At 36.0% G+C, this 15,246-nt stretch overlaps 1 protein-coding gene across 1 annotated transcript; it reads right to left on the bottom strand.

Moving 5' to 3' along the window:
• Positions 1–3,132: 3,132 nt before the first annotated feature.
• Positions 3,133–15,246, bottom strand: LOC128218360 (E3 ubiquitin-protein ligase TRIM33-like). The gene is made up of 4 exons (XM_052926020.1): positions 15,110–15,246; positions 8,775–9,778; positions 8,353–8,469; positions 3,133–4,500 (listed from the first exon to the last, which is right to left on the bottom strand). Exons 2-4 carry the CDS (start codon positions 9,769–9,771, stop codon positions 3,629–3,631), a joined length of 1,986 nt encoding a protein of 661 aa, XP_052781980.1. The 5' UTR covers positions 9,772–9,778; positions 15,110–15,246; the 3' UTR covers positions 3,133–3,628.

The following is a 15,246-nucleotide window of genomic DNA, read 5'->3' on the forward strand; positions in this document are numbered from 1 at the left end:
GTGTTCGGTGTAACAATAGGGGGCAGTATCAGCCAGGGAAGTATTCGGTGTAACCCTAGGGGACAGTATCAGCCGGGAAGTGTTCGGTGTAACCCCAGGGGGCATTATCAACCAGGGAAGTGTTCGGTGTAACCCCAGGGGGCAGTATCAGCCAGGGAAGTGTTCGGTGTAACCCGAGGGGGCAGTGTCAGCCAGGGAAGTGTTCGGTGTAACCCTAGGGGGCAGTGTCAGCCAGGGAAGTGTTCGGTGTAACCCCAGGGGGCAGTGTCAGCCAGGGAAGTGTTCGGTGTAACCCCAGGGGGCAGTGTCAGCCAGGGAAGTTTTCGGTGTAACCCCAGGGGGCAGTATCAGTCAGGGAAGTGTTCGGTGTAACCCTAGGGGGCAATATCAGCCAGGGAAGTGTTCGGTGTAACCCTAGGGGGCAGTATCAGCCAGAGAAGTATTCGGTGTAACCTTAGGGGACAATATCAGCCAGAGAAGTATTCGGTGTAACCCTAGGGGAGAGTATCAGCCAGGGAAGTGTTCGGTGTAACCTTAGGGGGCAGTATCAGCCAGGGAACTAAACAACGAGACTTTGTTCAGTATATTTAATTATGAAAAAAACAGCTATGGACAATAAAAAGGCGCTGATTTGTTTATAAATATAGATATAAAATGTGTAACATCCTCTGAGTGTAACTGCCGCAAGCAATGATATAAAACAGGGACCATCATACTTCAAATCATACAAATATATCTCATACAATCTCCTTTGTGAAGAGCTATCAGCATATTTAACAATATCCTGCCTAAAACAATTTGTGAGCCGTGATCTCTTTGGATTATTTCGAGATAACATCCGTAACTTTTCGGCCGTTTCCGCAACGCATGAGGTGTGTCTCAGGCGACTAATCAAGCTGCTGGATTTCGCTTTATACATTATCCATGAGTACGAGATTTTTACAGCTGATTTGTCCAGGGTATGATATATGTTACGATACGCTGGATTGCCGAGGATGCCAAGACAGATTAAACTGAAGCGCATACATTTATTTATTTTTACTCTTGTGTCGAAAGCTGCATCGTGTGCTATTAGGACGGGGTGGTTAAATTCTTTCAACCACTCGGTAAATTAAGACAGGCCGGTAAACATGACCGTAGACTCAACAAGTGTCTTGTAATAAAACATTTGCTCTCTATGTATCGCGATTCCGGTAGCGATTTGATGGATGTCAGAATACGGCCACCTGCGGGTATGACGCTGTTACCAGTTTTATTGAGAGAGTTCACGGTTTCGACAAAAACTGCACGTTGAATTTTCTAAACCATGAACGAGTCCCTTTGAATAACACATTTATTAAGCTAATGGAGTTACATTTTATGAGTCAGTTAGACAACATCAAGCTAAATCCAAATGATTGAGAATGGCTTTATCGCTGACACCATTACATGTTGCGACCATGTCGATGTGCGGTAAAGCGGGTTCGCAGATGTGCGTGTATGTGCATGCGTGCACGTGTTTGTGCATGCGTGCACGTATATGTGCGTGAGTTACAGGGGTTGGTCCGGCAGTGTTTTCGAGCTACACCGAAATCTTGCATTGGTCGCAGAGCAATGTTTTCACAAAACTACCATATCAATCAATGTAAAGCGGCAGATGCAAATTGAAAGAGATTTAGATATGTGATCAATAATCAATAAAAACCTCAAAATGTAAATGATTTATTTTCAGTTGACACCGCAACATTAAAATATTAAATCGGTGGCAAAGGCCGAGTAATAGGCGTATCGAATTCAACGTTAAAAATTCATTATGAACGCATTGTGTTCCATTTATTGCTGAATTAAATTAAACAAAACTTAAACCGGAAATTCATATATTTAACTCGAAAGGCTGAATTTAAGACTAGAAAATAGTACACAAAAATATAGGAAGTGCCAGGCATTTAACGAAGAAATGTTCACCCTAGTCAGTCGATGGGCGTAAATAAAACGCACAATTATCCAAAGACACACATCTTATCTTCCGCAATCTAGATAATTTACCCAAGTTTTTAAAATTGGTAATGCTATCGTTATAAAACTTAATTTAGGCATCTCTAAAGCAATTTCTATTACTTTATGATGAAATATCGGTAGTCGAGATGCGCCAAATGTATCACTCGATGTGAGAAATCGTATGGTGTTAGATAGCATCCTTTAGCACTAACCGACGACGCGTATATAGGTTATTTTAGCAAAAATGCGAAACAAAATCTAACACTTCCTTCTGGCCAATTTACAAAAATAATGAAATATATTTTATATTGAACGTCAATTAAAACTATGACAGCTGCGCCTCTTAAACAAATGTTGATATATACTAGTAAACGAATTGTCTTTGAATTCCACGATTTCCACACCCGTTACAAATCAGCTAATGGTTGTTGTGAGATTTGGTGATTGATATTTTCACTCGAAGTTTCAATTAGTAAAGGAAAGGTTCGAAAATCCAGAAACTTGTAAATGAGTTCGAGTGGCCAAATTATCGATTTTCTAAAAATATTTGGACTGTGCCAGCGGGAGGGGGGTTCACATTAATTATGCTACCAAATAAGACAATAATTTCTTTTTATACAGTCGAACCCCGTTGGCTCGAACCCCCAGGGACCGTCGAAATTACCTCGAGCCTCGGAAAATTCGAGCCAAGCGGTAATGCTTTCCTTCAGTATTATGAAATCGGTCGTTCACATCAGTTCGAGCTAACAATGAATTCGAGCCAAACGAGTTCGAGCCAACGGGATTTGACTGTACTTTAATTATATCTTTGGCTGTAATTAAGGTTTCAAACAGTAAACTTATAATACGATAACATATTTCAGATGCATTCCTTGGGAAATATGTTTTGGTCCAAAAACATGAGCGAGTCTATTTAAACACTTTTTGTGACATTAGTTACATCTAGTACACAAATGTTTGTATAATTTATTCAAAAGATATATGAGGAATCAAGTTTCACATTGGTCAATGTCGGTTTAATCATTCAATTCATATATGAGGAAACTATTTTAACTATGGCCAATGTATGTTCAAACAATTCAATCCATATTTTGGAAAGAATTCACACTCAGGTCAATGTCTATAGAATTATTCATTCAATATACATGTATAAGGATACGTACATGTATGTTTAATTTCTATATAAACACATTATAAACATCATATTTACTAATAACAAAGTGCATAAAAAATGACACATCGAGTCTATAACTCTATAATCTATATTCTGAATCATTCTATTACACAATTACATTTTTTTTTTAAAAACATTCACAAGTAAGAAACCAACTTGTTGGTATATATATTTCTTACACAATCAGCTACTAACATTTCAATTAATAATACACATTTTCATACTCGTATATTATTTTCTTATAACACATTACTACACGACTTGTCACTAATGAAAACTGTTAGATTTCAAAATAATTTAAAAGTCAAGTTTCCGTCAAATACTCTCACAGTAATTGAATAGCGCGATATGTGAAATAAAGCATTGTATATGCGTATTGTCAGTATAATATTATACATTAGAATTATTCTTGAACATTACAATTACTTCACACCTGATACAAATTTCACTCATATTAATTGACTGACATCTATAGATCTATACTAAGTTGAATACTTTTACGAAATTATTCAAATCAGGTATGTCATATGAATTGCAGGTGACAAACAACATCTTCTTCAGTGAACAGTAAGCCACACTGTATGGACCCTTTATCCCCTCTTCCTTCCCCAGCAGTTGGGTTATCTCGCCGGTGAGCGTGTCCAGTAACAGGATGTTGTCACTGTCCCTCCCACACACGAGTAGCTGGTTGTCCCCAATGGCTGTCAGACCTTGTGGTGATCTCAGTATCGGGTCTTGGTAGGACTGGAGCACCTCTAGTGATATGCTCAGCTTGGTTATGGTGTGGGTGTACCAGTCTGAGACATATATGACTGGACGAGTCTGACTCTGAGTTCGGCTCTCCCTGGTCACTGTCAGATAGCAGGGATTCTGAAACAAAGGTTTTCCACTGCTGTCTTTGTCCGCACTCTTCTTCACCTTTCCCTTCATGTTCATCAACACAACCTTACCTGGGTCGATGAAGGTCACTATCAAGTTGTCATCACAGAAATCTATTCCATGACATTGTCCATCGACTTGAACAACATCCTGTAGTGTGACATTTCCCTGAGTAGATACGAACTGTATCTTTTTCTCAAAAGGCAGAGTGACGGCTGCCCTGTCCCCAGGCAGGAGACACAGGTCCCACGGACCACCTGGAAGTTTCACCTGGGACACCATCTTGTTGGTAGTGGTGTCCACAAGCTTTACTGAGTTATTGTTCCTGTCAGCCAGTAGGAGCCTTTCTCCGGACAGGAGGGTCACTCTGGTCAGCGTGCATTGGTCGGTGTCGGCTTCCGTTTTCACTGGAATGTCAGGCAGCTTGCTAAACTGGGATTGGCTTAGGTCTGCTCGGCACTGGTTTAAGGCTGAAATATCGAAATAAAACTGTTCATGAACAACAACTTGAACTAGTGTTTATTTATGTCCGCTTCGCTAGTATATATCATTTAGCAAACGAAGATATGTTCATAGTAAACGCATGTATCTAAAGATGTGTTTATGACCTTGATGGAACGTACATGTATGAAACAATATAAAAATGGGCATATACACAAAGAGATATTTGAAGCTTTAAAATACATCTTCTTGGATTGTTTGCAAATCTATAATTAAATTGTATAAACATATATTTGAAACTTAGTTTTGGTGATAAAACTGTTGTTCACTCAAATGTTATAAAATTATACTTAAAAAAATATAAAGATTAAGCCTCTATTTGGAACATGCATATGTATTTAATCACACTTTCCGAATGAAATCAAAAGACAGTTACAGGAAATATCAGTATCAGTCAGAAATATATTATGTAACCATAGGGGGCAAAATAAGTTCGAGACGTATACAGTGTAACCATAGGGGGCAGTATCTGGAAGAGGTATGCTTGGCAACACTAGGAGGGAGTATCCGTAAGAAGTATGCGGTGCAACCCTTGGGGCAGTATCAGTCAAAGAAGTATACGTTGTAGCAAAAGGGGACAGTTTCAATCAGAGAAGTACGTTGTAACCATAGGTGGCAGAATCAGTCAGAGAAGAATACGTTGTAACTATAGGGGGCAGTATCAGTCAGAGAAGTTAACATTGTAACTATTAGGGGAGTTATCAGTAAAATAAGTATATGTTGTATGCATAGAGGGCAGTATCCGAAAGAGGAGTATACGGTGTAACCACAGGTAGCAGTATCAGCCAGAGAGGTATAAGGTGTAACCATAGGGGGCAGATTCAGCCAGAGAAATATACGGTGTAACCATAGGGGGCAGTATCAGCCAGAGAAATATACGGTGTAACCATAGGTGGCAGTATCAGCCAGAGAGGTATACGGTGTAACCATAGGGGGCAGTATCAGCCAGAGAAATATACGGTGTAACCATAGGTAAACGTTGATATGTTCATAATAATATATATAAAATACTTAACAACCTCTGACTGAAACTGCCGCCTATGCTAGATATGATATAATACAGGGGCTTCTTATCATAATTTATATAAATATATTAAACAACCTCTGACTGAAATTGCCGCCTATGCTAGATATGATATAATACAGGACCTTCTTAACACAATTTATACAAATATATTAAACAATCTCTGACTGATACTGTCGCCTATGACAGCAACAATATAACAGAGAGACCTTCTAATAGTAGATTTATATCCCAATCAATCTTTAACTAGTACTGCCGCCTATGATAGCAATGGTGTAACACAGAGACTGTCTAATAAATATATCAAGCAATCACTGACTTATACTGTCGCCTATGACAGCAACAATATAACAGAGAGACCTTCTAATAGTAGATTTATATCTTAAACATTCATTAACTAGTACTGCCGCCTATGATAGCAATGGTGTAACACAGAGACTGTCTAATAATTATGTCAAGCAATCTCTGACTAATACTGTCGCATTTGACAGCAACAATATAACAGAGAGACCTTCTAATAATATAAACATCTCAAAAAATCTCTGACTTATTTTGTCTCCAATGATAGCAGCTATGTAACAAAGGAACCAAATATATCAAACAATTTCTGACTTAAAATATCGCCATTGATGTAACACAGAGATCTTCTGATAATGTAAATAAACAGGACTTTTCTGCCCATTTTCGGAAAAAGACTCTAGATATTTTGCGGAATAAAAAGTGTTGTTACGAATAATGCCTGAACTTGGAACTTTTAAAGTTAAAAGAACAAGCTTTTCAGATTGGAATTTTTAAAGTTAAAAGAACAAGCTATTCAGACTCTTGCGAATGAGGTATTTATTAAATATTAGTTTCTTCTCGCTGTCAAAATACCTGAAACGGTTGAAATATCAATCCATGGGGTGTAAATGTATATTGCAATAAATCATAACAGATAATATTCCATACTGATCCCTGAATGTGATGAAAATCAACGATTCAGAGTTAAATTATCCACAAAAATTATCATCATATAATTATCAGGATGTTGAATGAACACGTTCGGGTAAAAGACTTTCATAATTCATTCATTTTTATTGCTTTTTTAGTTTGATTTGGACTTTTTTTCTAAAGATTGAGAAAAATATTGTTAATTTTGCTTTGGGAATGGGTTCGATAGTCGGACCCGTTGGTACTATATAAAAAAGCCTGATATATACCAAACAATCACAGACAAATACTGCCGCCTATGATGGCAACGATGTTTGTACCATCTTTAAATGTGTGATATTGTAAAATATTTCATTTGATGTTTCAAACGAACAAATTTTGTATTTACACCAAGACCTGCACTAGTAACGAATCACCGTCGATAATTAATTAAATATTGAACAAAATCTAACAACCGATGACCCTGAAGAGATGTTTGGAATGATCAATTAAACTTCTTAATTTTTTTATTTGCTCTTGTAGATGACCAGTCTATGTTTGTAAAAATAGTAAGGCTGATTTGAAATGATCTCATTTTGTTCTCATTTCCTATATTCACATAACGTTTAAATCAATACATACACACAGATTCAGTTCTAAGTAAAATATAGTAATAATTTCGAGATGTTACTTTTAGAGTACATACACTGTAACACAAGAAATGCACACACATACAGTAGTAAAAGCTACAGAAACAAGTTCAGTAGCAAAAAGTTTAAACATAAACCCGGTTTACTGGCACTGGGTTAACGCCAAAGACATAGAACATAAAATCACAAACAAGAAGTGATATTCATGTTTCGTCAGACGGCCGTATTGTAAAACTGAGTGAAACTAATCACCCTATCAAACTTCGGTATTAAAATGAAGGCGGGGCTCTTTAAACGGCATATACTGCCCTTTGTTTTACTTATAATGGTGTAGTAAAATAAAAGTTATCTTTGATTGTAGTCTTTATTTTAAGCCAAATTTTGCCTTCCGACGTAGCATATATGACGTAATTTATCATGTTGTATGCGCACACTGAATACGGTATTAAGGATAAAAAAGCAATATAAGTAAGTCTTTTATCAATTATATTCCTGGCTAAATGTCACATGTTTTCATTATAAATGCAGTTTCAATTACGCAATATTTTGTTTAATGACGTCATTTCAACATTCTCACATTTCTTTCATTCAGAGCTCCTCGGTTTTTCCCCCGAAAACAACCTCGGATGTATGCTGGTATATCAGTAGAAGTAGTTCGTATTTTCTTAATTAAATCATCAATAAAATTTAATGATTCAGAATTTTATTAATTATCTAAGTTTAAATTGATTGCCAGTGAAGTGTATTATTGCAAACATAGTAAAGATTCCCAAGAGTCTTAAGTCATTAACTGCTAAATCAAATTACTACGCGATCTACTTGCAGAAAACATTCCAATTTTGAGTATGTGAACAGTCGATATACATCCGAGGTTGTTTTCGATGAAAATGACCGAGGAGTTCCGAATGCATTTTTTGTGATGTGACGTCAGCAGAGTAGAATACAGCCATATTGCACTGACAGAAGTAGAATACCGTAGAAATACCGTATTGAAATACCCACATAATATGGTTTATAGCATTAAAAAATATATGACTTAAGTTTATTTGGATCGTAATTTATTTGCGCAATATTATTTGTAGTAGTACTTAATTATTTTGCTTTTGTTTAGTACTCTACAACATATCATTTAACTCAGCGTCAACGTGCCTGGTTATCTTGAGCGACATAAAAAGGCTTTTGAAAACATACTGTACTACATAGGACAATGTCAAATTTGTATGTGGCTGTACACAAACCTTTTGGTGATACGCCTTGCATGTGTTTTTGTTGCTGCTGCATAGTCTCGAGTTGCCCTGGTTGCTGCTCCTTCTGTTGTTGTTGTTCTTGCTGCCCTGCAGCAGCAGTTGATTCGCCTGGAATAATGAATGGTACAGATAAAGAATATACACTTATTATTTTACCTTAACAATAAAGTATATATCATTCAAAATAGGTGCCTCAAGTTTATTTGTATCTCAATTTTATTTGCGAAATATTGTTTGTCCCAAGTATCTCATTCTGTCGTTTTTGTAAAGCACTTGATGAACTTTACAACATTGTTTTTAACGTAACGTTAACGTGCCTGGTTAACTAAAGCGGGGACAGCAGGCTTTTGAAAACTGACTAATAAACTGCATTACTTAGGAAATGTCAAATTAGTCAGTGGTTGTACCCAAACCTTTTTGGGATACAGCTTTCATCTGTTTTCGGTGTTGTTGTATCGTCTCCTGTTGCCGTTGTTCCTGCTTCGTTTGCTGTTGTCGGTGGTGCTGCCCTAACGCCGACGTTGATTCGTCCTCTTCCAACCGTCCTATTGGTTTTTCGGAAGCTATTAACTTCTCAGTTTCGGGGTCCCTGTGAAACTTGTATCGGGGAACTTCATTCCTCCTGCTCACATCTTCCAGGGCTGCCTGGAGACCTGCCAGCTCTTTTATAGCTCGTTTTCCTACTATTAATAGCTGGTTGCTATTGTCGTCCTGGGCTTGTAGCTCCGACTTTAGTTTCTCAATGGATGAGTTCATGTTTGTGCATTTTGATTTCAGTTCATTTAACAGTGTCTTGGATGTTCGTTTCTTCTGATCAATTTCTGCCAAAAGTTCGTTTTCCCTTTTATCAAGGTACTGGTTAATTTCAGTCCTAAATTTGCGAAGCTCATTGATATTGGTAAGGCTTTCTTCGTCAACTGATTTCATGATCGTCTGTATGTCGTGTGACAGTTTGCCAATATCAGTGGCCGTCTGGACAAGTCCTGTTTTCAGGCTGTTGTATTCTGCACCTTCTTTGTACCGCTTTGCCACTTGAGAAATCTTATCAATTGTGCATGAGCTGTGTTCTTTCTCAGCCAAGCATTCTCCACACAGAAGTGTCTCGTGATTGGGACAATAGTATTTTATGAACTCTTCGGCATGGCGTTGACATGTTTCCGTAAAATGCTTATTCTCACTCTCTGGTTGGAGTGAAGAAGGCATGGTGCCCTTGTCCTGGAGAGGGTGCATTTTGGTAAACTTCATGTTCTTGTGTACTCGGGCACAGTTGGAACACAGGAACTCCTTGCAGACGGTACAGAAGGCATCAGGTGGGATGTTCTTGCTATCGTTCGCACATGGCTGGCAGTAGATGTGGTCAGTGACCGATCCTGTTCCCACGGGTGCCTTTTTCCCTGAGACTGCATCCATCTTGAGTCTAAAATCATAATTTGATTGTCAAATATACACTCGGTTTACCAAGTTCTAAACGGTTTACAGGAGCTGATGTTCGAGGGGGCAAAACAAAGGAACGTAACATTTTGACATGCGTGACTCCCTCAGAACCGAAATTTATTTGAATTAAATTGTTGACAGGGGAGATGGGGGTACTCCCTACAGAAAGTTTTATAAATTTCAAAGCCGCAATGGTGCAATTTTTGCATATTTTATTACCTTCTTCTCCTATATTGAAATAAAAAAGAAAACTTTGACAAATTTAGTGAGCATGCGCCCGGTGCTACCTTACCCAGGATGTGCTGGTGATCCCAACTTGCCCTAAAACTTTAACCTGCCCTAAAACTTAGTCCATACAAAGGCCAGGATTTCTTATTAGCTTTTTCCGTACGGCAAACTGTTGGTAACATGGAAACATAAAAATGTCGGAATGAAATGAAAGTCTTTCTGAGTCCTGTGACATTGATACCGGGCTTATCGTTACCGGGATTTCTAAATAGAGTATTATATTACCCGGTACCGACTGTGACGTAAAACCCGGTACCAACATAATCCGGAATCATAAACTGTGTCATTTTCAAGTTATTATAACCTAAATTAATGATGATATGAAGCCCCTTTATGACACATGTCACACGTGTTTCCAATTAATGGATGTGTGAGCGCCAGTGTCGGGATGTTCATTCAATTCTTTAATTGCATCAAACAATAAAATGTTTTTTTTTAGATTTATTTATTTTACATATATACCACTTTATAATAGAAAGTTCCGATTTCTTTTTAAACCTGAAGAAAATGTTTTAATAAAATATTATGCTACACCGAATTGTTTTTAACATTATAACAATATGCAATTAGCTAATTTGCTAATATTATGAAAAATGTTATATGATTTAAGTGTCTTGTTTATTCATTACAAAATATGTTGCTTTGAGTTTTGCTTAGATCGATGTATTTTGAAAATACTAAAAGAGATACATGTTCTGTTACAATTATGCACAATCACATGATTTACACAATATTTCATTTCTTGATGTATTTGAACATTTCTGTTAAGGGAGTAATTTGTGCACCGAAAACAAGGCATGTTGTGAAGTAAGTTTTCAGAACAGCATTTTTGAATGAGTCCACAAATGACATAGGGTTTAAGGCAGCAATAAGATACATCAATAAGCCCTTTGATTAGTCTTTTATGACATGTTCTTTCATGGGTCAGTATAACTGATTACTTCAGAGCCCGTAAACGTCAGATCATAATTGTTTATTTATTAAAACACTTATTTGTTTATTACTCTGATTAATTCATTTAGTTATGTATATTGTTTGTACAATAATTTGATATATAAGTCGGACAATGAGATTGTCTTCTCTGAAAGTGTCAACTTTAAAAGGCCATGTACCAATTAACAGACACACAGGAAAATGACCCCATGCTGTGAGACAAGTGCAATAAACAAGGGATGCACAGCGGGGAGTTATCATGCCGCATATACCTGAAGTTAAAACTGTACTTATAATTTCCTCATGTTTGGAATGAACAGAACCTTTCTCAGATAAGCATGTTTGTACCTGTTATATTTGAAATCAGACCAGAACAGACTATTTATTTTGATGTAAGCATCACAAGCTCATTGCCATAATACCACATACACCAGCAACATGTTTTTAAGGCATGTAGACAACAGAATTACAAATTTATTGTATACGATTTTGCATACATATAAGACCTATAACACTTTAACTTTTAAAGATCAACACACACTGGATGTTCATTAAAATGAATTATTGTTTTCCAAATATATTCCCCAAATATCACACTAGAATTAAAAGACAATTACTATTGAAATAAAATATATTGTATTTCAGATTTACAGCTTGATAAAAGTGTTATTTTAAAGTGACTGTCAACCTACTAATACATGTTAATCATTGCCAACTTTGGAGCTTATCAGGGCAACGACGGTCTCTAATGATTTCTCCTCTCAGTGCAATAGAAGCGTTAAGATACGCTAGTTTAGCACTTATTTATCTACTGGACGCAGTGTAAGATTAAGGCTGATAAGAAATACAGAATTTATGAGGGTCATAAAGTTGACCCGTCCTTTTATTATAAGTTTCGATAAAACAAATCAGTTATGGACGATTTTAGATTTAGCCAAAATTAGGTAGAGCTGTTCTATAGGGGGAACGTTAGTTGATAAAGTACTGAAATATCAAATCATATCTGATAAACTTATTTCTTTTACAAATTACATTCCGTGTCTTGAACGTTTATCAAGACATTTAATTCGGGCCGTTTCCACACCTTTTTTTTAACAGTTTAGTATTTTTCTAATAGCAGTGTAACACAAAATTGGGTGTGTTATTTCGGCTAAAATAAAATATTGACTGCAGTTTCTATCATTTAGTACCGGTCTTTAACGATACAAGTCAAGTAAAATGTCATTAATGTTGTATTGACAATAAGACAGGTATACCCTTTTATCCCATAACAACCCTTTGATTTAATGGCATTTTGACACGTTATGAAAACCTAGTGCAATCGTTACTAAAAATATGCTGACAAATTTTCATGTAAGACATTTCTTGCCTAATCAAAATATTTATATTTACGCTAAATTCATAAAAATGTTTGGTTGAGTGCAAAATGGTAGACCAAAATGTTTACCATTAAGAATTAGAACTTAAGCAATACTAATGAACATGTTAACTCGATGTGGATATGTAAATTATTATCTTTGAATACCCTTATTTATTATGTTTCATAGCCCATATGTATTTCCAAAATTGCCAATGAAACTCGAAACATTGATATTAAATATAAGAAAAGAGTTACGTATTAACTGTCTGTAATAGTGATTGGGAATAATTTTTGCTAAATATATTACTTCCTTTTTGTTTTACACAAAAACAATATATGACATTTCTTAAGTACTAATGTACTAATGTTACTAATGAATTATCGAGTACCATACATAATTTCAATTAAATAATAGTGATAAAAGGGAAAAAATCGAAATAGTTATGGAATAATTTTATTGCTATAAATGACAAACATCGTTGCAAATGTCATACCCAGTGTCATAACCTTGCCGATGGATTATTTCTATACTGCTGTGAATACGCCGCGTCGTGGGCCATAAAATCATTATCGTACAGTTGAATACACAATTTCTGGGCATCGATTTTCTACAAAATTTACATAAATGTTCAAAAACGGACCAAAAGATATTTAAAAAATCATTATTTCGAAAAGTGCATTTGAAAGAGAAAACAATTCTGCATCGTAATCCGCTGAAAGCTAAGCGATCGGATGACTATAATAACTTTAAATAGCAAAACATTTTTTTTTACCTCCTTCTTATTTCAATGTAACTTTTAATGACCAACAAAACCCTTAAAAAGGACCAAAATGTAAAAATCATACACTTAATACAAAACCATCATCTTCAAGGGCAAGAATTATCCTAACATATATGTAGGAAGTAAGTTGATCTGTTGAAAGACTAAGTCGTGAGAACTGTTTAACCATATTTTCCCTATATAACTCTATAGGCACTTCCGATTCAGCGGATTTCTCCAAAGTTGGCAATGTATACTATTTTTCGTTCTTGAAATCAAACTCTCTTTTCTGTTGTTTTTTAAGATATTCAAAGTCATAGTTGATTATTGCGGACATTGTTACCGGGCCTATCGATACCGGGATTTCTTTAGAGAATGTTATATTTACCAGTATCGACTATGACGAAACACCCGATATCGACCTAATCAGGTATCATAAACTGAGATACCGGATTTTCCCAATATCGATACCGGGTACCGGGTTTAATCACCACCCGAAAAAAATACTATTTTATACTTACTTTTGTTGACTGTTGAAGAAAGTCCTTTCCGATAGTTATTCGAATATCTTAAGAACACAAATCATTACTTTCAAATGTGGCTGCATTATTTAAATAGTTGCATTTTGGATAGTCAACGAATTTCAGGCGTCTTCAAAAACGAAAGTAGTACTTTCATTTACTCTTTTTAAAAGTATTTAATATTTTCGAGCATCTAGGACCACAAGGCTTCAGAAAAGGATAAATAATTCGCAAATCTGACGCAGTTGTATATAAGATCACTGTTTTAGATTGCACACAACGTCACAAGTGAAAACACCGATGTAATACTTGAAATCAGGTAACATCTTGCAATGTTATTTTCTTGAATAATCTACAATATTAAATTAATGAGCAATAATATCATGACTTGTATATATCCCAACTTTATTTCTCCCCAGCAGATGTTATACGGTGGAAATCTCCAACTGGTGATTCCTCCAACTTCTGTGATCACCAACTTCTGTGATCTCCAATCGGTAGCTTTTATCAATAGAAATTGACTGTGGAATTCTCCAATTGGAATTTTCCCCAATTGGAGAGCCGCTTTTACAAAACCATAATTTTTGATTATTTATTAGATTTTAATTATGTTTATGAATCTAGTACTACAGACATACATAGAAATGTAATTTTCTGTTCCAAATTGTAATATTTGATTTTTTTCAAATAGCTGATTTTTCCCCCGTTTCGGCTCATATGGAAAATTCTCCAATTGGAGTTTGCCAAAACCCCGCTGGGGACCTAAAATCCAATTGGTGGCCAACGGGAGAAATCAATTTTGGAATTAAAATTTTCATATTTCTTAAAACTGTTTTTTTTAATTTTACTTAAAATATTTCTTATTTAATGGGCAAACTTTCTATGTGTCGCTTTTGAAGTTGATATCTAAGATAACAAAAAAAATAAGTTTGCAAGTAAACTGGATTTACAAACTTATACCGGATGCTGTTTGTTGCTAATCAAGTTCTTACCAAGGTATGGCCCTTATTCGTTTTATGGCCACAATAATTATTAAATTGGAAACACTTGCGGATCCTTGGACGTTCCAACGTCCTTATACCATCACTAACCTACCACTAAACCATCCAAGCGACCATCTTTGGAATACACAAACAACAATATTTTTATTTCAGACTGAAAGTGGTTAAAATATTTAAGACGATCCAATACCCAAAATAGTTCGGAGCCTATTTATTCGTTTCTGGTGAAGCCGGGCTGCACGTTCTTATTTTTGACCCCAAGTTCAGGTCCATATAGATAGATGCCAATAGTCTTCATTAGATTTTGGTGTTGACCACATATAAACATAACAATGTCCACTGATATAAAAGTATCTGCAATCGGCATATTATGACTGACCCAGGTGCGCATTTAATAACATTAAATTCTGGCACCGCCCCTCAGAAACGCAAACATTATTTTATACTTACTTTTGTTGACTGTTGAAAGCTAGTCCTTTCGATAGTTACCCGAATATCTTAAGTACACAACTCATTACTTTATTATGTGGTTGTCGCCAATGATTTTGATATTCGGTGTTTGGAGAGAAAGTGTCAACGAATTTCAT

This window comes from Mya arenaria, chromosome 14 (genome assembly GCF_026914265.1).
Source record: "Mya arenaria isolate MELC-2E11 chromosome 14, ASM2691426v1".
Classification (NCBI taxonomy): Eukaryota; Metazoa; Mollusca; class Bivalvia; order Myida; family Myidae; genus Mya; species Mya arenaria.

Excerpts from the sequence above, each read along its gene's own strand:
- LOC128218360 (XM_052926020.1), bottom strand. The coding sequence starts at position 9,771 with ATGGATGCAGTCTCAGGGAAAAAGGCACCCGTGGGAACAGGATCGGTC. Across the intron at positions 8,470-8,774 it reads GAAAGCTGTATCCCAAAAAG|GCGAATCAACTGCTGCTGCA; the intron begins GTTTGGGTACAA and ends TCATTATTCCAG. Across the intron at positions 4,501-8,352 it reads GCAAGGCGTATCACCAAAAG|CCTTAAACCAGTGCCGAGCA; the intron begins GTTTGTGTACAG and ends TCGATATTTCAG.